At 38.0% G+C, this 24575-nt stretch overlaps 1 protein-coding gene across 1 annotated transcript in view; it reads right to left on the reverse strand.

Annotated features, from left to right (window-relative positions):
- SIPA1L1 (signal induced proliferation associated 1 like 1) overlaps positions 1 to 24575 on the reverse strand; it is a 356976-nt gene that overhangs the window by 19679 nt on the left and 312722 nt on the right. Inside the window, 6 exon segments of the mRNA XM_020986377.2 lie at positions 2932 to 3097; positions 3882 to 4121; positions 16334 to 16776; positions 18450 to 18568; positions 19047 to 19109; positions 21595 to 21719. Coding sequence (XP_020842036.1) covers positions 2932 to 3097; positions 3882 to 4121; positions 16334 to 16776; positions 18450 to 18568; positions 19047 to 19109; positions 21595 to 21719 — 1156 coding nt within the window.

Consider the following 24575-nt stretch of genomic DNA (forward strand, 5'->3'; position numbering starts at 1 on the left):
ATTCCTCTTCTTCCATACAATAACCTTTCAAATACTCAAAGACAATTAGGACTTTTCCTTGCCTCCTTGCCCTTGCTTAACCCAGCACCCAAGTTTTTATCCAGGTTAAACATCCCCATTTCCTACAACTGATCTTTGGCATATCTTGGACTCTGGTCAATCCACCATCATGGACATCCTCTGAATAATATCCAGCTTGTCAACATCCTTCTTAAAATGTGGCATCCAATACTAAGCATAATATTATAGATATGATCTGACATAGGGACTATCACCTCCCTCCTTCTGGATATCATGCTTCTCTCAACACTCCTAAGATTACATTAGATTAAACAAACAAAACAAAAAAACCCAGATATTTTATAAGAAACTTAATATTTAACAGCAATAAGGACAAACCGAAATTGCCTAATAACTTTTTATTTATTTCTATGCCTAAAGCGTAATAAATATCTCCCCCACAATTCTTACAGGCATTCATCATGGACATTTTCTCACTTGATCCTAGCTAGCATGTCTGATAAGCATGCTGCATATGCACTCATTCAAGTCATTAAATGTTTGTTAAGTAGTCATTTTAGGAAGAATATTGTATGCTACATACTATGGGGAGAGCATAAAAGTTCAGAAGACACTATTCATGATCTCGAGACCTTTTAATCTAATGAAGAAACAAGGACAAAACCCATTCACGTATGTTTCTATACAAAAGGAAAAATGAATTTTGATTAAATCAGGATAAATTACTTAAGGAGTCATTGTAATTCAGTCTCTTTTAGGAAACCTTCCAAAGTAACTGACCAAAACCAACCTGTCTTTTACAATATGATTCTTTATCAATTTGTTTTTTAAAGTTCAGAAAACATAAGAAGGATTTGATGATGACCTGATTTGGGGGAAATCAAGGAGATAAAGAGTATCAAAGATTATTCCAGTGTTATAAGGCAGGATCAAGTAAAAAAAAAATTGACAGAAGCTTCCAGTATTCTGAAAGAGTGATATGAAGATCATCAGACCAACAGTCAATCCATGCTTCACCTTATAGCTCACTTTCACATCTAACCAACTGCCAAATGTTGTTCTATCTCCAGTGACTCTCGCCTTCTCTCCACTTACACATACAGCCAGCACTAGTCAGTCCCTCATCACCTCTCACCTCCTAATTGGTCTCCCTGCTTCAAGTCTCTATAGCCTATTATCCACAAAGTCGCCAGAGTGATTTTCGTAATGTTCAGGTCTAACTACGTGCCTTCCCTACTCAATAAACTCCGATGGTTTCTTACTGCCCCTAGGATAAATGATAAATTTCTTGGTTAAACTTTAAAAGCCCTTCACAACTTACTACTAACCTACCTTTCCAATCTGAAAGTACATTATCCCCCTTCTTACACTCTACTGTTTAATCAACAGTTTAACTTCTTGCTGATTCTCACAAGACATTCCATCTTCTATCGCCATGTCCTTAACAATGGCTGTCCCCTATGTCTCCAATGTACTTTCACCTCATCTCTTCCTTTTAGAATTCTTAGCTTCTACTGGTTCCTTCCCAGAAGCCTACAAACATATCCATGTCTCCCCCAAACTGAACAGCCCCTCTTGATCTCTTAATCCAACCATACAGGCTGGCTTTCTTGATCGATGACCATATGGGACAAGCTCTTGTCCTACATGGGTCCTCTCTTTCTTGGCTAAAATCTAAGAGAAATTGTCTCTCTACACTAGGTGCCTACATTTCCTCACCTTTCCCTGTCCTCTAAACCCTCTGCAGTCTAGCTTCTGACCTTATCGATTAAATGAAACTTCTCCTTTCTAAGCTGACAATTACCTCTTAATTGGCAAATCCAACAGGCTTTCCTGAATCCTCATCCTCTATGAGCTCTCTGCAATCTTTGACACTGTCGATTACCAGCTTCTCCTGGATGCTCTCTAGATTCTCATGACTGTTCTTTCCTGGCTTTCCTCCTACCTTTATGATTACTCCTCCTCAGTCTCCTTTGCTGGATCTTCACCCAGGTCACACTCACAAACTGTGGGTTATATATGCCCCCTCTACCCCAACCTGAATTCACACAGACACAATTCTGGCTCAGGCCCTCATTACTTAACCTGGACTGCTGCAGTAACTGTCTAATTTGTTCCCCCCCCTTCCCCAATTCCTAAAGGCCCTGTGTGCCATTGTAATCCTGCCTTCAATAAGCCCTGCTCCATAAGCTTCAGTGGTTCCCTGTTACCTCCCAGATCAAATACAATCTTCTGTCTGGCACTGAAAGCCCATCACAGCTGGGTCCCTTCCTAGGTTTTTATCACTCCTATGCTTTATTCCTTTTCACGCACTCTATTATCCCACAATACAGGGCTGCCTGCTGCTCCTCACACACAACCTCCTGACGTCCATGCCTGAAATGCTGTCCTCTCCTCATCTCCACTTTTTAGCTACCACAGCTTCCTTCAAGATTCAGCTCAAATCCCACCTTTTGCAAGAGGCCTTTCCTGCCCTGCCCTTTACAGGCTCCATCTCCTGCCAGCACCTTCCCTCTGAGATTCCCTTCCATGTACACATACAGTTATTTATATTAGAACATGAATTCCCAGAGAGCAGAATGGTGTCTCTGTCCTGCCCTCACCCTCTTCTGTTTTTTTATTTCTAGCAATGTAACATAGTAAGTCCTTAAAAAAGTCTTTTTTTTGATTGTTTCCTTCAAAACTAGATTCAAGTACCACCTTGTACATGAAGACTTTCCTGGTCTTCCCTCTTGCTTGTGCCCTTCTCCTAACCTCCCCCCCCAAAATTACCCTGTATTTATTTTGTACACAATTATGTCTCCCCATTAGGATATAAGCTCTTTGAGAGTACAGACTGCCTTAAAGTTCTTAATAAAAGCTTGTTGATTGACAAATTACACATTTCTTGAGAAAACTCCTTTCACATACCTTAAAATTTTTCTGTGACTCGGGAGTTGGGCTTTCAAAGTCGATTAGTTTTTTCAGATCCTCCTCGATTGTTGACTTAGATGCTTGCTTTGGAGATGCCCGGAGGTCCCTGGCAGAGGCACGCAACCTGGTGTGGGCTATTTCATTGCCATCACTCTGGTGACGTCTTAAAAGAAACAGAGATAGCAGAAACTAAAATCAATAACACTGAGTGTAGTACCCTAAACCAGGGGAGAAGGTTGTAGAGGAGGGAAATGAATTTTGTGTAATTACAGTAGATCTTATTTAATAAACACCTGTTAAAGGAATGAAATCATGTTTAAATAATTAACTTTTTAAATAATAAAGGGATAATCACTTTAATAAGTCAATATAAGAGTGGAAATTGAATAAAAAAATGACACCAGACCCATAAAAAAAATGCTGGTTATCCACCCCAAATGTTTTCTATGTAAACAAAAACAAATGATTCAATATATCTTTCAATTTCTATTGTGTGAAAAGTACTAAAATCTACACATGGCTGCATGCGTGCGTGTGTGTGTGTTCAGGGATTCCCTCTGAGGTATTCTCTTTGGTGTTCAGCTACATGTACAGTTGCTACCCTCAGCTGAGAACTGGGCACTTAACATCTATCTGCAAGAACATCAGAGTGGTCCCAAGTGCTCAAAAGGTACACCAGTTGGCCAGCTGTTCTGAAGTGTGTTTTCTTATCTTGGGAGATCTGACACTCAAATCCTAATGCCACTCTATGTCATTGCTCAGTCAAGGAAGAGGATCAGTGAAATGATGACACGATCAGTATGTACACAAATAATAAGTATGCACATTCTTCCTTGCCACCCCCCTCCCCCTTTTATGTTGTGTTCTCTAAAGCAGCAGCTCTGGATTTTCTCGTCTTCATGTTTAAAACGAACAACCAAGCAATAGAAAGCAAAAAATGCTCTTACTTTCTTGTATCCATAAACCCCACAGAGTTTATTGTCCCTTCAGGTTTTTTCCATCCAATCAGGTACTTGCTAGTAGCACCCTGCCGAGGGTAGAAAGTCCTAGGACCAGAAGAGGAGGAAGAGGAGGAGGAGAAAGAAGGTGCAAGTTGCGGGGAAGTGGCAGAATGAAGCTCTTCTTTGGGTGAACTTCTGGCACTGGTGAAAACAACTGGACTGGCAGAGTGTCGTGAGCTCATGGTACTGGGAGAGAAGCGTAACAAAGACAAAACTTGACTTAAGTTTGCATGTATGCATCTTGTATAATTATTTACTAAAGCCACATTCTGACACTGGGAATACAACGTTAAAATTATCGCTACTGGAAAAAGCCTGCCATGGCTGAGGGTTGTAATCCTAAGAAGATAAACAATTTATACACTTCTAAAGGAGGTCAGTTACTGGCCTATTTGTTCATTACTGCCTGTAATTTAAATGTCCATTGAAACAAGTGGTAACCTGGGTCCCCCTCTGCATTTTAACTAAAACAAAAAATATATGAGAATGTCAAAGAAACTTTCTTAAAAAGTCAGTTATTGAAGTTCATTATAGTCTAGCCTGGAAGGACAGGCGATAGTTTGGAGTTTTTAGGGACGAGTATCCATGTCTATGACGATCATGGATGAGATGAAACAGGGAAAAGGAATCATAGGGCGGGGATATTGTGTGTTCCCTTTATGCTGACATTTAAAGTGAATTCAACTTGTCCTCTATATTCTCATATGAAGGTTGCTTATCAGGAATACTTTTGCTTCTGGGTTAAAACACTGCGGCGCTCAATTCCAAGGAGTGACTTGTTTGCTACATGTAACATTTTTCCTTCACTTCTTTCTTAGTCTGAAGAATCTATCCCAGGAAAATTGAACTCAAAGTGCTTTAGGTATTCTGACGGTAAACAATATGGTGGCCAGGGAGTCTTAGGACTCTAGTTAAATTCCTCAGGCAAAGCATTGTCCTCAAGCAAAGCATTCTCTGGGCCTCAGATTCCTCATCTGTCACACCAGATGAGCTTTAAAAGTCCTTTTATAGTTCTAAATCTTTGAACTTATGAGCTACCCAAAGAGAATGGGCCAAAATACCTTCTCGCTATTTGTACCTACTAGGTTCCAGGCATGTGGTATTCGAATGAAAAGACAAGACTCAAATAGTATTTAAAAACTAATGAGACTTCCAATTCACTAATCCCACCTTCTACAAGTCTTTAACAATACCTCTTAATGCCTTCCCTTCCTTAATTATTTCCTAGAATGTGGTGTCTAACTCAAATAGAAACAGGGACCACTAAACCACACATAAGGACCCTTGTCAGCAGAGTATTACTGATTCAGAAAACCACAGATTAACTTTATCTATGTTCCACTGTATTTTTATTATGTTTTCTTCATTTTGTCAAATACTCATTTACAGTTTAATCTGGTTCAGGGCTCTCAAGAGTGCTGCCTCTGCATCAAGGGATCCCAGAGTTCTGGGCACCTCTGTTGTATACAGTTTGCTTGTAGTCATTTGCTTATGGTCCCCCTTTAGACTGTGAGCTCCTTGACAGCAGGGGCTGTCTACTGCCTTTCTTTGTATCACTAGCACTTAGCACAGTGCCTGGCATATAACAGGCCCTTAATAAGTACTTATTGAGGAAGAGGAGGTTCCTTTCATACAGAATTTTGAAGGATTGCAGAGAACCTTGCCCTAGGCAATGTCCCTCTGGACATTTTTTTTTCACAATACAGAATCCTATTGACATTACTAGCTTAAGGAAAAAACCAAAGACAGCTTAAATTAATTCTAACTTTCAAGATGTTTAAGGAGTCAAAATCTATATTTAGATTGCCCATGTACTTTGCTATTCTCCTCTCCCACTGCATGTTTATCATTTCCACTAGTATGGTGAGTCAATTAAGGTAGAGAAGGAAAAACTCAAGTCAACTAATGGCCCCATGAAAAGATTCAGGAGAGGCTAAAGAGAAGAAATAGAACTAGAAAAGATGGTTTTTTTTAAAGGACAGTTAGCCATATTAATTCAAACTTTACCAAGATTAATTTTGACAACAAAAAGTCTTCACAATAATAAACAAAGCCCACGTGCTGTCTGCAGACTGTGAAGATGACAAAGCTTCCTTCATTCTTGTAATTGCAAAGAAGTAATTGGGCTAAAAGTTGGCAAAAGATAAAGCACTTGGATGAAGATCAAGACAAACAAAAAGAAAAGTGAATTTCCATCCCTGTCATTTAGCCTGCTTCAGAGTCTCTTCAAAAGCAACTGGCCAAACCTAGCTTTCCCCTCCTAATATGATCCTTCTTTCATTTTTCCCTCTCATCAAGCACATGGAAAATAGTCAACTGAGGGCTACATAAAAAAGAAATAAGTTGACTTTTGTACAAGATGATATCTATGCCTCATTGATTTGCTTTTAAAATAAGAACAGAGAACATAAGATTCTGTTCAATAAATAATTAAAACACCTAGAAAAATCAAGTCTACATGAGAGCTAGTTAAAGTTAAAAAAAAATTTCAGGGGAGACGAAATGCGAAAGGCGGAAGAAGCAGAGAAAGATGACAACAGAAAATGTCATGCAGAGAAGAGAGATACACTGAAAGGGAGAGGCGGGGGAGAGGAAAGAGACCCCAGGAGGGACAGAGAAGACACACAGACCTTATACAAAGGGAAAATGATACAGAATGAATCATAGTTATTAAGAGAGAAAAACAGAGATATACAAAGTAAAATAGAAACGCACAGTAATTTGTGAAGATAGACACAGATATACATACACACAGATGTTAATGGAACAAATCATCTTGTGTCCTCTGGGGTTGTTTTAAAGTAATTTTACACCTCTGCAACAATGATAGCAGCTTACATTTAATACAAGGCGTTATAATTCATCAAATATTTTATATACAAGTACAGATACTTGCCCTGAGATCCAGAAAAAATTAAACTGAAGTCCCCTACTCCTGTGTTAGGGTATATAAATGAGTTGGTCAGTCTAGTTCAAGTACCATTTATGTCACATTAGAATGTGTGACCATGGCCATGTCATCTAACCTTTAAGTGCCCCAGGCAACTTATTAAGCTTATAAATTGCCAGATAACATTGCTGACCTCCATCAGTAGAAGTTTTCATAGTGGGGGTTCCTTAAATTGATGAAATCACACATTTAGACCCAAACCTGTAACTCTAGTAAGGGGAAGGAAAGGAAAATGTCATTGTGCTAAGGGCTTTTTAGAAATAGTATCTCACTTGATCTTTCCACAACCCTGAGTGATAGATGCTATTACTATTCCCATTTTCAAATGGGGAAACGGAGGCAAACAGAAGTTAAGTGACTTGCCCAGGGTATTAAATGTCTGAGGCCAGATTTGAAATCAGGTCTTCCTGACTCTAGGCCCAATGCTCCACTGAGCCACCTGCTGCCTAACTAATAATTAATGAATCATTCATTAGCTATTACCAATATATCTGCATGAGGCCTGAACATTGAGTAATGGTTACAATAAGGAAGAATAACAAAAATGTTAAAGAATCTTCCATCATTTAGGTTAATTCATAAACTGAGGTGAGGATAAAGTCTCACTCAAGTTCACAGTAGAAAAGAAGGAACAAATCTGTACTGTTTAAACTTGTCTTCTCATGTTTATTATCAAATGTAATTATATAAGGGAGATATTTATCCTTGAATAGAGGTTTTTAATACATGAAATTGTTGGTTGAAAGTGGCTCAAAATGTGAAATGCAAAACATATAATGCCAATACACACCCTTTACAAATAGCTATGCAGCCAAAAGTATACCTTTAAAATGAACAATAAATAGGGATGAGAACTGAACATGTAATTTCAATGGTATATGGAATTCCTGGGTGAGATGGAGTATGACATCTTTTTCAAGAACAGCCTAGGACACTGAGAGGGTCAGTGACTTGCCCAGAGTCACACAAACTAGCATGCATTAGAGATGCAACCTGAACCCAGGTCTTCCTTGGCCTCTAGGCCAATAAGATTTACAAACAGGATTATAAACAAAAATCAAAATAGATTTTCCAGTATTTCTTTCTTCTTTATGTTAGTTTTATGTTGGGGCATAAAGTGCAGTAGATAAAGCTTGCAAGACCCAAGTTCAAATCCAGCCTCAGATACTTACTCAGACACTTACCAGTGTGTCCCCGGGCAAGTTACTTAACCTCTGTTTGCCTCAGTTTCTTCATTTTTAAAATGGGGATAATAATAGCACCTACCTCCAAGGATTGTTGTGAGGATCACATGAGATAATAATTGTAAAGCACTTAGAATGGTACCTGACACACAGTAAGCTCTATGTAAACATCAGCTATCATTAATTAGTGCAGGAAAACACTTGGGAATCATCTCTTGATTAGGCACGTGAGGGATACGTTTAAGACAGACTGCGTATTTTTACGATATTCATAGGAGGGGGAGACTCACAATTTGTCACCTGTGCAAAGGTATAGCAAAATTTAGGAACAGGCTAAATGCTGGGATAACACAACTGACTTTAGGATTCATTATGGTTGCACAGCCAAATAATCCTCTAGGTGATGGAGAATGTAAAGGATGCTAATTAGGTAACATTCCCAATATGTTTAGCACAAATAGGCCTTTTAACATAGTTTTGTGGCTAAGGCTGACTGCCACTATTTAAGAGAGACTTGTGAGAGTGTTTAGAGGACAGTCACTGAGATTAAAAGGTTAAAGAAAAATCTATTAAAGGGATCAAGATCAATAAGTTCCTTTCAGGGCACAGATGAAGCCTTTCTTATCTTTGTAACCCCAGGATCTAACAAAATACATCAAACAGAGCAGGGACTTAATAAATATCTGCTGAACTGTTATGCTCAGTTTGTAAGGAGATTTTGAGTAATTGCAACAAAGTAGAGATAAAAATCCTTGAAAACAGTATGATCTTAACAAGTACATGGTAGTAAGCTAAGGAAAAACACCCCATGTGTTTTGAGAAGCCTGAGTACGTATATATAAAGCAGGAAAAAATCTAGGAGTCATTAATGGGAGCACAAGCTAAACGTAAATCAACAATGAACTCTTATTTTTAAAAGATAGAGCTGGAGTATAGGAAGAACACTTTGAGTATGTTGACATAGTTAAGAACCTCATTAAAATACTATGCTCGAATCTGGTTTACACAAAGCATTTAAGAAATCTGGAGAACCCAAAGATCACAAGCAAAAAAAGTAGGGTTACAGGAATGGAAAATCAGAAGAATGGTGGGAGGCCAGCCTAAACTTGAGATAGTTAAAAGGTAATTGCTTTCTTCAAATGTATTAATGATTAGTATGATGGGGAGTTTTATGCCATTTGTCTACTTAGAAGACTATGTAAAGAGAAATGAACAAATTGTAGCAGGAGATATTTAATCTAGAATGTAAGAAAGAACTTCTTGAATTTCAGACTGATTAAATATTGGAAGAAGCTATGTGTTAAGGGAAGTGATAAAACATTCCTCCCTAGAAGTCGTTTTTTAAAAAACAAAAAAAGAAAGAATAACAAAAACAAAACAATTTTTTTTGCAGGTTTTGACTTGGGCAATTTAGGTGCTTAGAAGCAGGTAGCTAGACAAAATGACTTCACTTTCTTACCTGAAGATCAAACAAAAGGAAAACATCTAAACTGTTGCAGGAGTAATTCAATTAGAAATGGAAGAATATTTCCTGATGGTGAGTAATTAAACTCTGAAATTAATTACCATGGAAAGTATGGAGTCTCATTCCTCAGAGGTTTAAAAAAAAAAACCAAAACTCTACTAGGATAAATTCTCCTCTTTATGTTATTTAAGTTTGATCCTATGTAATGAATTAAGTGACCCCTGTTCTCATTTCCAGTCTCTTTACTCCATGACACTTATAGAATTTGGTGCCTTCAGCAGTGACTCATTCAGATGGATTAACTGGACTGGGAAAAAAAATCAATTACTGACATTTTGCTGAATGACTGAAATAACTGAGTTTAATTTTGTGATTTGAAGAGAGATCATTTTAAAAAATATCCACTTGCGATCTTAACCAGCGTAATTCTGTATTTTTACTGTATTTATACTTAGTTAGGCAACATTAATTAGAAAGTCCACTAAAACAATCACTTAACTCCACCTCATCGGCAGAAGAGAAGGAAGGAAGGGAATTTATGAACACCACCACATGCCAGACAATATACTAAGTGTCTTACAAAAGTTAACCTCATCCGATCCTCACAACAATCCTGAGGTAGGTGCTATTATTATCCTCATTCTACAATTGAGGAAACTAGAGGTTTGGGGGCTGGATCATTTGTAGCTGTGATTACATGTTAACATAACTAAAATCTTGGATGTTTCTTCTACATAAGAGAAGCAAAAGTTTTAATAAAAATTTAAAATAATATACCTGCCCAACTGAAAGCTTTAAAAAAGTCTGATTGCAAGCTTTAAAAAGGATTTTATATTTCCAGATACTTGAAAATCAGAAATAAATTATAGATTCTTCTCCTTTAAAAATAAAAATAAGGCAGTTTCACTGAAATGGATAGAAAAAAGTTGGTACAGATGAAGATTTAACATTCTAAGCAAGGAAGAAATGTTGAACAAATTACTGGTTGGATGTATTTCTGAGAAAATCACTGTTGAGCTACCAAATCTATTGTAGATGTCTTTCCCCCTTTTCTCAGCCAAAACGCCTAGAAAAAGCTGTCTACCCTAGATACTTCCACTTCTTCTCACATTCCTCAATCCTTTGTAATCTTGCTTCCCATCTTCTTTGAAGTTGGAAATTGATCTCTATCAGGTTACCAATGACCTCTTAATGAGGAAATCTGAAAAGCTTTTCTGGTCTTTAATCATTCTTGACCTCCCCCACTGTTGACACCCTCTCCTCTGGGATTCTGTGACACTATTTTCTCTTGGTTCTCCTCTCGTATGTCTTTCTGCTTCTTCTCATTATCTTTGGCTAGCTCATTATCCATGTCACATGGCCTAAATGTATGTGTTACCCCAAGACTCAGTTCTGGACCCTGTCCTGTCAGGGGTTCTTAACCTGAGATTCAATGACTTGCAGGTAGATTTCAGGGGATCCATGAACTTACATGAAAAAAAATTACATTTTAATTTTCAATAACCTTTAACTTAAGTTAAGCATTTAAAAATTATGAATGAAAAGAATACATAATTCTGAGGTTTCATGATAGCCTTCACCAGATGGCCAAAGGGGTCCATGACCTTCCTAATTGGTTTCCTTACCTCAAGTCTCTCCTCACTTCTGTTCAGTCACCACACAGTCGCCAAAGTATTTTCCTTAAAACACAGGCCTTTCTGACCATGTCACTCCCCTCATCAATCAACTTCAATAGTTCTCTATTACCTCTACGATCAAAGATAACTTCTTAAGTGTGGCATTTAAAAGCCTTTACAATCTGGCCCTAACCTACTCTTTTTAGCCTTATTATATAATTCTCCCTTGGCCTTCCAACTGTTCCTCAGAGGTGTACAAGGTGAATTCCTATGTATCTTCCCTGTTTGTCCTCCATTCACAGAATTGTCTTTAAGTAATTTAATTTTTTGTTAGTCTATACTTAATACATATCAGTTAACATAAACATTTCCATATGCAAAAAACAGGATTGTATATGAAACTATAAGTTTCTATTACAGACAACTTGCCATTTTTCAAAAGTCAAGTCACAAAATTCAACAGGATTAGTTTTAAAACTGTCTTGTTTGCCTGTGACTTCCTCTGAACCTTCTTCTACTCTGTTGTGTTTTTTAAAATGCTTCAATGATTCCCTTTTCTCTTTTTTGACATCACTATCGCTAGCCCCAGTCTCCCTCAAAATTGCCCCCCCCATGATGGTGTCACCTAGGCTGCTACTATTCCCCCAGGTACTAGTGCCTCTGTCCCCTCCCTCCAATTATCTTGTACCTATTTCATACATGTCTATATATGCATATATTGTCTATCATGGCTGACTCCCTGGTAAGCTCCTTGAAGGCAGGGATTATTGCACTTTTCTCTTTGTATCCCTAACACTTGCTAGACACCTAATAAATGCTTCTTGACTGATTGAATGCTACAGCAAATGTGCTTTAAACTGAACAGGTATGTATCTGTATTTGTATTATGGACTCATCGGTAGCAGCTTGAGGGGCAGGCTACTGGTCTTTGCAACCAAAGGAGAAAAATCTACCCTTCTTCCCCACATACACACTCCATCAATTGTGAACAGGGACATTAACGTGTCAATCAGAAAAAACACAGTTATGGAAATGATTGTGCAGATAATTCAAGTGAATGCTCTTTTCCACAGAATTTGTTTTATACCCTATGTCAGCCAGTCTCTCACGTTGTTAGGCACTAACCTTGTAACACTAAACCTTGGTCTAATGATGAAGATCAGCTGCAAATACATACACACACACACCCACCCACCCACCATATATTACATATACATGCATAATAGTTTTATACTACTCTAGACATATATTCAATGATTTTGAAAATACAATAGTACACAACGAGATCCTATCAAGATTAGGAAGACTGGTGGTAGAACATTGTAGAACCGCCTCTGGAATTTAGAGTTCAGGCTAATGAGAAAGGTGGAAGTATCGTGGAGGTAATGCTTACTGTCAGCACTAAGGGCAGCAGCAGACCACCCCCCAAAAAAAAAGTTCAATCAAAAAAAAAATTGTTCAGTTGACCTGAAAGTAAAGGACATAAGCAGGGTCCAAGAAACCTTAAGGGGACAATAGATTGGAGAAAGACTGCAAAAAGTTTCTTAATTCTTTTTCTAGGGTTTTGCCCTACAGAAAGGGCAAGCCAGAGGTTATAATGTTTGATCAGTACAATTCAGTGCCCAACAGTGGTGGGCAGGGGGAGTGGGAGGACGGGAGCACGCTTCTCAGTTTGCTCAGGTGGTAGTCCTTGGCATTGTTCAGCAGGACTAGGGTTATTTAATAGTGATTGTGAAAACCTTTTGTCAACATAGAAAAGCAGCATGCTGCAGGCAAGGTCAGGGCTCAAAGAAGGACTAGTTAACCAAGGAATAACAGAAAGGAGTCACACCTGAAAAGACCTTTTAGAGATCTTTTGCCCTGACCATTAATCATCATTTTGAAGAACTTATATATTAAAATCCAAAAATGAGATAGCCAAGGAAATTGAAGTTGAATAATACCATTGGGTATTAGAGTCCTACATTTCACTGAAAATGGTTTAAAAAAAAAAAGCTCCAACAAAACCAAACACCCACAAATAACATGATTTTTATCTAGCTAAAAAAGTTTATGAGAATTAATAGGCTGACTTAAAAAAAATAATTCTTGGAGGTTATTAGTGCTTACGGCTTCTCTTAATGACACTCAGAAATAACAAATACTATGTAATTACCAACCTACTTTAATGCAGTTCTCATGGGATGCCATAAGAAACCTGCAGTATCATCAATAGGGATAGCGGAAAGGAACAGAGCCCAGCCAGAAATACTGCTGCAGAATTTAATCACTATAATTTACTTTTTGTCACCGATTCTCAGGTACAAGCTCTTTCACGCATTGTCAAGTGATCTCCACGTTAATTATTGTTCCTGTCTTCTGAGGACACAAACACTCTAATTTACAGTGATTTTAGCTCTTCCTGCAATGTTCATTTGGTTACCAAGTTCTTTTCTTCTAGCAGAGGAGAATAGCTGTTAAATCTCTCATTCTACAGATCTTTTTCCTTATACCAACCCACCCAAATCACAAAGCATTTAAGTTATCAAAGTCCTAAAACTAATGTTATTCAACACATCAGTTAGGATGTCGGGGGGTGAGGGAGCAGGCCTTGCCATTGTCCCCCTTGTGCCCTAAAGACTTACATAATCTTTATTCTTCAAAACATTTTCATTTTTAATGCGTTAAAAGGTACTTCAAACTTTAAAACTTATCTCTATACAGCTAATATAAAGCAGAATGTTAGATAACATATGGTGAATTTAGCACCATCCAGGCATCCAATCAAAATAAAAGTCAAGGTATTTCTTTTCAATGGGATATATCCTGGAGCAGGTTTATAGAAGCAATTCATTCAACACTGAATGGCCCAATCCTGATGTTGTGTTTCGGGTACAAAGAGGTAGCTGTATTCAGCCTCATCATATGCTGATTTCATTCAAACCTTGACTGAAGCCATGATCTCATAAGGCATTTCTTCTACCAATGCAGATGGGCACCTGCTATGTAACTTATGGTCACAAAGAACTGCCTGGGGCAATGAGAAGTTAAATGCCTTGCCCACGTCACATAGCCTATAGGTGTCAAGGCCAGACCATTACTCACTATGCTACTCTGCTTCTCAATTTATCACACATTATGGAATTAAATTATGATAAAGTCCTGAAAATCTGGAACAGAGCCCTATCTCCAAAATGTAACATAATTCTTGAAAAAAAAAATAAAGTGCAGTGCTTTAAGACAAAGAATTTAAGAGAAAACCAAAGAAATAGAGGATGGGAATAACCTTCTGAACTACAGAGAAAATAACCTAATTTGTAAATATGTTCTATGACTGTATACAATTTAGGATCAGTATGAAGGCTGGGAAAGCCAAACTGATGCTCAAGTTGTGATGCTATCAGTTGTTTTTTCTCCTTCTAAAGGATCAGGATGCCTTCATGATGCCTCTATTAATCATGGCTTCTACCAGGTACGTTGGAAAGACTTCAAGATTTGGAAGAAGATCTGGTTTACACTCCACCTCTGACACCTACTGCCTGTGCCTTAAATGTCCTCATTTGGAAAATGAGTGAGTCACACCAGACGGTCTCTGAAGTCCCTTCCAGCCACAGATCTAGAAACCTATTGCTAAGGCCCCTTCCACTTCTAAATCTATGATTCTACTGAGAAGACAGAGGAAACAATTACTTCTGTACTGGTCCAAATGAAAAGCAAATGATTAGACTTACCTGGTGAGTCTAGTGAACTAGTGAAGGAAAGGGTACCGATAGCTTTCACTTAACACCAGACAGAACATGACTAGGTCTCACTTAGTAAGCTTTTTCTCTTTGTGAGGATAGAAGATGACATGAGAGTTGAGAAAAGAACTTGACTATAGAATGAAAGTACAGGGTGGGTCCCTTGCTTCTCTGAAGATTGAGGGAACCATGGGTGTGTAATAATGCACTTCAATTTTCTGATGTTAGTTTTGGAGAATTCTATTCCTTTCTTCCACTTTATTATAAAGGAAGGCTCTCTGGGAGGGGATGAAAAGACGGAAATTTATGTATTAAGTGGGAAATGGAATTGATGTGAAAACAAAAACTATCAGCTTTTTTTCCCCTTTAAGTAAAGTGAAAAGTGAAAAAGAGAAACCATAACTGAGCTGAACAGTTTTACAAAGAGACTTACAGAATGGATAACTTAAAATAATGGACAAAGTCTTAATCTTTGGTTTCTGGATGAAAGCCAAAGGAGGACAAGAAAAGTGACACCCATTTTGCCCAGCTGAGCACTCCACAATTTTATTAGGGAATGTAGACTTTTTTACTCTGAGAAGTGTGTATATGGACATTTATACTGAGTTGTTTCGTATTTTTTGTTGGTGGTTTTTTTCCCCCCTGTCTAGATCTATGATTTCATTAGTGTGGGGAACCCTCAGGGATGAAACTCTCTTCTGGGATTTATAATCTTAGATTCTAGAATTCATAACCTCAATGCCTAGAGACACTGAGAGGGCAAGTGACTTGTCCAGAGCTACACAGCCATTCTGTGTCTGAGGGGAGATTTGAATCCAAGTTTTCCTGGTTGAGGCTGTGTCTCTCTATCCATTACAACATGCTGCCTTTCATGTGTATGTGGAGTTACACACAGACACAGACATAGACACACACACACCCCCTCTAAATTACTTAATCTGTCCTGTTGGATCCCTCCTCCATCTTTGAAGCTGAAAAAACTACCATGAAATCATTTTGTATAACATCACCACTTCCCTTTAAAACTTGGTGGAGTTTTTTCCCTGAAAAGGTTTCCAAGTAAGAGATTATTCTATTTTGCGTTATCTACTATCAAACGATATGCAAAATTATTGCCTTTTTTCTGTGATTCTTTAAAAGTGCCCAGTAGCTTGAAATAATGAGCGCATTAGGAAAGAAAAAAATATATATATAATTTAAACACAATTTTTAAAAGGATAGATGTTAAAAAGCCTCCAGTTTTAAAACGTATTACGATTATAGGACTACCTCTCAAGTATTTTACGATCAACAAGGCATTAAATGCACTTTACTACACTGAATGCTTCTTTTAGTACTCTGTTGAGCTGAATAAAGTAGGTGGCTTCCTTTGACTTTTTTGAATATTCGGTAGACTGTGGGACAGAAGAAGGAGATGCTAGATGGAGGACTGGAAATGAAATGGTATCTGGAGAGGACTGTTACCTTGTGTGAGACGCAGCATCATTAATACTAAAAGTACTGTTCTCCCTTGTTAAAGGATTAGAGGTGGGCTGGCTCTTGCTATGGATATCCAGGCTCAGTGATGACTCTGTCTTCCGGTCCACTCCATGGCTGTCTTTTTCTAAGGTCCTATCTGCCATGGAGACAACTTCACTGGAGCTATGCCACAGCGGTGCCACCTTTTCCTTTCCCGGTCCCGAACGTGGGGATGATGTAGCAGCCCCCAGAGACGCTGTGCTGCCATGGCTGGGGCCGTATGACGTGGTATCTATGCCGCTATCCGCGGAGGTGCCTTGAAGATAGTTGTAGCTATTGAGCTCCGACTCCGTGCGATCGCCTTCGTACCACTTCTCGTCACTATGAGCACTCGACGCGTTGCTGGAGAGAGTATTGCTGCTGGAGTGGCTTGAATAATGACTATCAGACTGAAAAGACAAAGTCGTGTTTTTACTTCACGTCTACAAGGAAAATACAGGTAAAGGAACAAGGCACTATTGGAAGTCTATTTTATAAATTCTCGATGGATCAAGGCGATCTTGATGGATCAAGGACACCGGCAAATCAAAGCTGGAGAGATGGTACCTCAAAAGACCTCCACAATTCCAGCTATTTAAAACCCATGACAAAATATGGTGTGTGTGCGTGTCTTTTTAAGAACATTTTCCCTTACTTGTTAAAAGTTCACATAAAAAGAAAGCGTGTCTTTAAAAAGTCTTAAGCACCTCATTGAATCTTAAAAATAGAAAGGGGATGCCATTTCTAAAGGACTTGTCATTTGGAAGAATTCATTATTCCAGAAGGCCTGATTACTCATAGTAACCTGAAGAACAGAACAGATGTAAGACTGACTCCCAAATAAATTTCACTTTCCATCATCCCCCAACTCCCCCATATTTAGGAAGCACTTTCCTGGGAGTGACACCTTCCCATTTGATGATTTTTACTCATAGAAGCATGTCCTAGGCAATGGCTATGTTGTTTAAAAGGGGCATTTTCTAGAATCCATAGAAAATCATTTAATTCATTATCTAGAGAAAAGGAGAAAGAAAAAATGAGATTCAAAACACACATGCAATTAAAAGTGTTTCAATTAAGATAGGTTTCTGCTTTTTGGTGGAGATGAAAAGTAGGCTGGGGAGAGAAGGAAACATGCATACATTATATTTGTTTAAAGAGGACACAATACATTCTTCACTTGGTTGATGTCATGGGGAAGGCATTTCAACTTTGTTTAAACATTCTCATTAAAGGACAGGTCTATCTCCTGGAGAGAATTGGTGGGGATTTAAATCACCATACGTATCACTAATACATATTTTTCCTCCAGGGTGATGTGCTTTTATGAAAAGAAACTAAAATCAATTCAGACTAAAACGTAAATAACTGGTAACTGCTTCTCCTTTCAGTAGCTCTGACAATGGTAAAGCTAGGATTTGAACACAAGCCTTCTGACTCCAAATTCAGAGCTCTTTCCACTGTACAAAGTTTATAAGCTGGCTTTGAGAGATGAACTACTCAGACAGAACTCACATTCAAATAATGAAGAAGCGACTATCCTTCTTAAAGAACTTTCCAAAATACGTCGGGTATTTCACAGATGTTGATTGCTAACAACGTGGGCTGAGTTCCCACTAAAATATGAAAATGTATCTTGTTCTAAGACCTATGGGAGTAGGAATATAACTGGAATATTTTTTTTTAAATAGTAGGCATCTTCGCAAATCTCATAAGCTAAAACTTCAGGAATTAACAACTTTAAATATACGAATTCATGATGAATATTTAACTGTAGAGTAATCAACATTCCCACAGATTCTTTGTTTATTTAAACACCAGAGCCTAAATCAACTATTCAACTGGCTGGAATATATTTCCATGAATACATTTACTGTTAGACTTCACTCGGGCTTTAGAATCTTGAAAAGGTAACAGAGGCCTGCTCTGATGCCTCTTTTACATCCCAACAAAGAAATCCTACCTTGAGCTGATTCTGTAATAACATTTCTGAAAGGTAGTAAGTCTCTGAATTACATTAAGATATCCCTGGCCAGGAAGTAAAACCTTTCAAGGACTTTCGTTGCTTCTTAAGTTAACTTACATGCCCTTGTTTGTTTGGTGATAAGTGAACCACTGGATCCTGCCTCATTAATCTCCCACTAGGACTCTCTCGGAAAGACGGCAACACCTTTGATACAGCCGGGAGGTGGCACGTTGGCTCTGGAATGTAACATATGATATTAGGTACCAGCATGAGATAAAGGCAAGAACACGGGTAACGAATGAAGACGGCTTGGCATTGCACCTCTCAGTTCATTGATCAGCCAACTTGGAACTTCAGCAATGAAGCTTACTGAGAGTTGACGTGATAGACAGCATGTCAGAAACTGAGTGGTTGATGGATAAAGCTTGCAGCTGGTGACAGTGTGTCACATCAGACACAGTAGCATAGCCAAGTACCACCAAACCAAAAAAGAAAAAAAAAAAAGAAATTAAAAAAAAAAAGAAAAAAGAAAAAGGCCATGAGCAACAGGGCAAAGTTTGTAATCCACTTTTAGTTTGGGGAATATTTAGAACATATGGGTTGGATTTATGAAATTAACTGTGACATTTGGCTAACCTAGCTTGAACTACATTACCTGGACAGGCATGGATGCAGTTACATATTACTTACCATGGTACTTTGGAAATATTTTACCTGTATATTCATGCTGCTCGAGGACAAAAGAATTGAAATCCTGAGGTCCTCTATAACTGTAAGCTAGGCACAACAGAAAAGACACATAGCAACTAGTTTACTTCAAACATTGGCTTCCTTTTGAACTCCAAGTTGGTATTAAAGTGGGGTTCCAAAGGTAAAAGATCACTTGTTTATCAGTATTCTCTTTTGCCATACAATGGTACAAATAATACAGAACTGCTCCTTAAGGATTCAGGCATTTCGCAATCTCCTCTCTTTAGTGCTCTGAACCATCTTGGAAAGACGATTGGCCTAAAAACTGTTACCCCCCCAAAAACCCTACCCTACGGATGGATCCAGCCAAGCGAGGATGAACACCTTCTCTCTGCTGGGAAGACTGGCAAGGGGCGTGTACGGCCCTCTGATTTCTTTCTCAGCAGCACATATTCACACACGGAGAAAGGTAAGGCCAATAGGAAAGTCTCCTAGATACTAAGAATTAGTGAAACATGGGTTGTTAGAGAATGTCGTTCTTGCAAAACTGGGCCCACAACTGACTATGGCTATACCTAAGTACATAAGAGGGAAAAATATATTTCATTATGTAGCTATTACTTCTGAACCCTTCCTATTATTACTTCTACTTTTTAAGTCCCTGTGTTCCCTTTGGGTATGACAGGTGACTGCTTGTATGCCACGAACAAAATATCTCTCAGAGGTCTCAACAACTCTCTTAAGCGGCAAGCCCAAAGAAAACCTTGAGTTTTGGAATGAAGAAAAGATTTCACTTGTATACATCCTCTCAAACTGTAGTGAAGAATGCTTTTTCTTATAGATATTAGGATAAATTTCTAAAAGGTGCATGAAAATGCAGTTTACTAAAGAAATGAACAGATTACCAATATCATTCATCAGCATTAACTTTAAGGTCTGATGTGTCAAGTAAAGCTATGGCATTGAATTAAAAGGGACACAAGGAAGAAAGACCAAATCTCAATTTATGTGAAAGAATAAACGTGACGAATAACATGAGGAATCTCATCATGATCTTTCTTAGTTTCAAGATATGTGCTCCATATTCCTTTCCTTACTTCCACTCTGCCTTGACTTTGTATATGTAGGAACTACGCTTGTGTGGCACAAAAGTGACTGACTGGTCTGCCAGCAACTTTGCTCAAAGCCTGAACATACCCCCCAGAAGCTACAAAAATAATGCTGAACAAGGGATCAGCTTCACATGTATAGTTGCCATCACAACAGTATCAAAACATATGTGATTAAACTCAGTGAAAAGGAGAACTGCAGATCTGTACAATCTAAGGTTTTTTTCATATTAAAAAGGGATAAAAATGGGGGTGGGGGAGAGAGAGCGGAGAGCGACAGATGGCTTCAATAACAAGGCATAGCACATTGAGCTTCTGAAGTTACTGGAATAAAGCATATCTTCAGAACCTGAGAATTACATTTCATTTCACAGACTCCTGTCTTTGTGAAAAATTCTCCCCCCACACCCCCATCCCATCCTCCATTATCTGTTAACACAATTATGTGTTAACATAATCAAATATAGTAATCAGATATAGAATAGTAACAAGAGCTGCTTTTTGAGTACAGAGAAAACTATGAGTCTTCAGCTTACTAAGTTAAGCTTTTTTTAATCTTGAAATTTCCTTATATTGCATCCCATTTTGATGGTGACTCTGCCATTTTTGTTGATGGAGATGGGTAAGGAAAATCTAGCAGCCCAGATCCATGCCAGTTCTGGTGAAACACTTCACGGAAACACTTGGTGGGATAAAAATAATAATAAAATAAATAAAATACATTTCTGGCACAATCTCACTGGTACCGACTTGTGTCATTATGTCACTGCGAAGCAACTACAATGTAGAGAAGGGAAGGAACAATACGCTGAAAATTCCACATAAGAGCTTAATGATGCAAAGTTGTTGTACCCAGCTGTTTGCTTCGTCAACAGCTTAATTGCAGAGAACGATGAAAATGTATACAATGATAGAAAAAGTGTCTAATCAAGTTACAGGTTATCTAATGATTTAAACCTTCTCCGGATTTTTTTTCCCATTTTGTATTAGGCTTTCTTAAAAATTAAAAAGAAAACCTACAGTTCCAATGCATACATGTGACATATATAGCACCTTTTGGAAAGGCACACAAGGAAATATTAACTGAACTAAGCAAAAACTAAAGCAAAATGAGGAAGCGAGGAGAGGTGGCTTACATACACGTTGGTGGTTCACGTACATTCTCGGTACTGAAGATGCTGATAATTTACTGGTCTGTCTGTGTGTTCTAAGAGTAGAGGTCTCAAGCAAGACAGTCTTAAAATTCCTTGTTGTTTTACTCACTGCTTTCCAGGAAGAGTGTCTGGGGCGGTCGAACAGGGCCCTGATTCTAATTCACTTTTATTAATAAGTTAGACTTCTATTTAAAGATACATAGAGCTTTTATTTCACTTTTTAAAGTCTTCTCCTGGAAGCTAGTCACCTTTGATGACTTTCACCTTGTGGAGAAAATAACTTTCTTTCTGTAGAAATGAATGACCTACCCATCTGGTCAGCAATGCTCTCCTCACTTCTCTGCCAGCTGGGTGTGGCTTTGCCACTGCCACTGATATCCGTCTGAGTGTTCTGCCGGTCAATGGAGGCTGGGGATCTGCGGCTCATCCCAAACCTAGGATAATTCCCCAGAACAAAAGCAAAGATTTCATTAACGTTATACAGAAAGAAAAGGTGGTCACGATATGACATCCAAGAATGTGAGAAAAATGGAATTATACATGTAAAACATATAGATAGCTGTGTATGTTAGACTACTGCTCTATGCGTATATAAATATGACATGCTGGTATCGTGGCCAATAGACAGCAACCATTTATGACCATGACCTCTAATATGAGCTTAATAACTGGTTAGTCTTGCTTTTCAAAACCATCGAAATAAAATTATGGAAGACTGAATATCCAAAATACAGGCAGCTAAGTGGCACAGCGGATAGAGTGCTGGATTTCAAGTCAGGAAGACCTAGGTTTGGATCCTGCCCAGGGACACTTACTGTGCAACCCTGGGAAAGCCACTTATCTCCTTTCAGCGTCAGTATTCTCAAAGGTAAATGAGGATGATAATAGCACATATCCAACTGGGTTGTGTGGATCAAATAAGAAAATGAAATAAAGTGCTATGCAAACCTTAAAGTGCCGTATCATCATCCTCATCCTCCTCCTCATCCTCATCCTCATCATCCTCATCATCCTATATCTCCTAATGGATGCTTAGCTCAGGTCAGATGTAACCTAATATTTAGATTACTAAATTACATTTAGTAATGCCCTTCCCTTCTTTCAATGCATGTTGTCATTTTTATTTCTTTTAAATTGACCTAAGTGATTCCTAAAAAGGTAGGTATGCCATTTAAAGCAGGATAGGAAGAAGTGTTTAAAGCCAATGTATGCTTAAATCCAGAACTTAAAGACATGTTCTCCTGATAACATTATGATTTAAGTCTATTTGTACCCGGGCAGGTTTTCTACCTATAACTCATCATATATTAGAGCAAATGTACCTATCAGATAATAATAATTGGTAAATTAATGAATTAAGGTACTGCTGATTTTTTTACCATGTTAAAGATAATCATATAGTTCAAATAAAGCCTTATTCTTCTATTAAAATAGCAACAGAACAAACTCTCAAATACGCTTTAATTCTTCCTATGTAACAGAAGGGCAGCTAAGTAGTGCAGTGGATAGAGCACTGGCCCTGAAGTCAGGAGGACCTGAGTTCAAATCTGGCCTCAGACCAAACACTTAACACTTACTAGCTGTGTGACCCTGGGCAAGTTACTTAACTCCAATTGCCTTTAAAAAGAAAAGAAAAGAAAAGAAAAGAAACCTATGAAATAGAAGAATATAAAATCCAAACATGTTTGTGGAAATGTACAGATTTACTTGTATTTGACTAATGACTTTAATGAAAGAAGTCCATCTCCTTTAAAACAAATGAGAAATCTAGATAAGAAAAGCACAAAAACACCCTAATTAATGAATCCACTAACTGTTTTTTATGCAAGAATTATCTTCAATGGAGCATGTAGCATCAGAACTTTTGCCTGCTCAACATTTTCTTACAAAGGACAGCATATTTCCAATATGGTTCCCACCATCACAGATTTAGGACCAGAAGGGACTTTTGGGATTTTCTAGCCTAGGAGTGCTTACTGTGGGGTTTATGAATTTTTTAAAAATGCATTTTGATAATCATTTTCAATAATTGGTTTCATTTACAATCCTCTATATTTAATTTTATGCATTAAAAGCATTACTTTTTCACAGTCTTCTAACAACTTACTCTTCTCCATATGGTCTGTATTATCCAGATACCCTGGCTGCTTTGATTTGCACAAGACACTCCATCTTCTGACTGTGGACATTTTCAGAGAATTCTCTCCCTGCTTATTTCCATCACCCAGCTCTCCTGACTTTTTTTTTTAAGTTCTCAGCTAAAATTCCACCCCTTACAAGAAGCCTTTCCTCATCCACCTCAATAACAGTGCCTTTCCTCCAATTTTATCCTGTCTACATCTTGGGTGTTCATAGTTGTCTGTATGTTCTCTTCTCCATTAGACTGTGAGCTCCTTAAGGCCAAGAGACCATTTTTTGCCTCTTTCTGTATCTCGAGTGCTTAGTATGGTGCCCGGTTGTGCTAAGTAGTCATTTATTACATACTTGTTGATTAGACATTATTCTAAACACAGGCTTCTCTGGGCTGCCAAAGATGTCCATGACCAAAGAAGAACTCCTCTTCTAGTTTAACTGCTTTTTACAAATGATGAAACAGGTCCAGACAAGCTGAGTGTCCTACCTTGGGATCTTATAGGTAGTAAGTGGCAGAGGAAGGATTTGAACTTTCCCATTATACCATACTAGGTACAACAGATAATGTGGCAACTTGCATTTGATCCAAAAAACTCAGTCTTCTGCAAGTTTAAGAAAAGTGTTCACCACCAATGAAGGATTCAATACATGGACTGTTTTGCCACCACCTCCTTGAACAAGACACATCTAGCTATGAAACTGTCAAGATTAGGCAGTATTCAAAATTTACATTTTAAGTAACAAATGAAGTTATTTAATTCTTCACTGGTTAATTGATTCAAATTTTCATATGTTAATTGATTCAAAAAGTAAATTTTGGCCCCCAAAGAAGAATGAGTTAAACACAGTATAATTTTCTTTTTACTTTTCAATGGCATTTCATGAATTCTACTAGTACAAGATTGTTAATGAAAATGGTAGATTTAAAGAATCTAAATCTAGGTATAGATTCTCTTGTCTCCTGCAGGGACTCTTAATCTCTTTGTGTCTATGAACTCTTTTGGTGGTCTGATGAAGTATATGGATGCATTTTCAGAATGATAATTTTAAATTCATAAAATAAAACTCTTAGACTTTTAGGACACTCTGTGCACAGGAACTCAATTAAATTGGGATATGGTTATAAAAAAAATTAATGAACCCCAAGTTAAGAACCC

The sequence above is a fragment of the Phascolarctos cinereus genome, unplaced genomic scaffold, assembly GCF_003287225.1.
Source record: "Phascolarctos cinereus isolate Bilbo 61053 unplaced genomic scaffold, phaCin_HiC Scaffold_3;HRSCAF=262, whole genome shotgun sequence".
NCBI lineage: Eukaryota > Metazoa > Chordata > Mammalia > Diprotodontia > Phascolarctidae > Phascolarctos > Phascolarctos cinereus.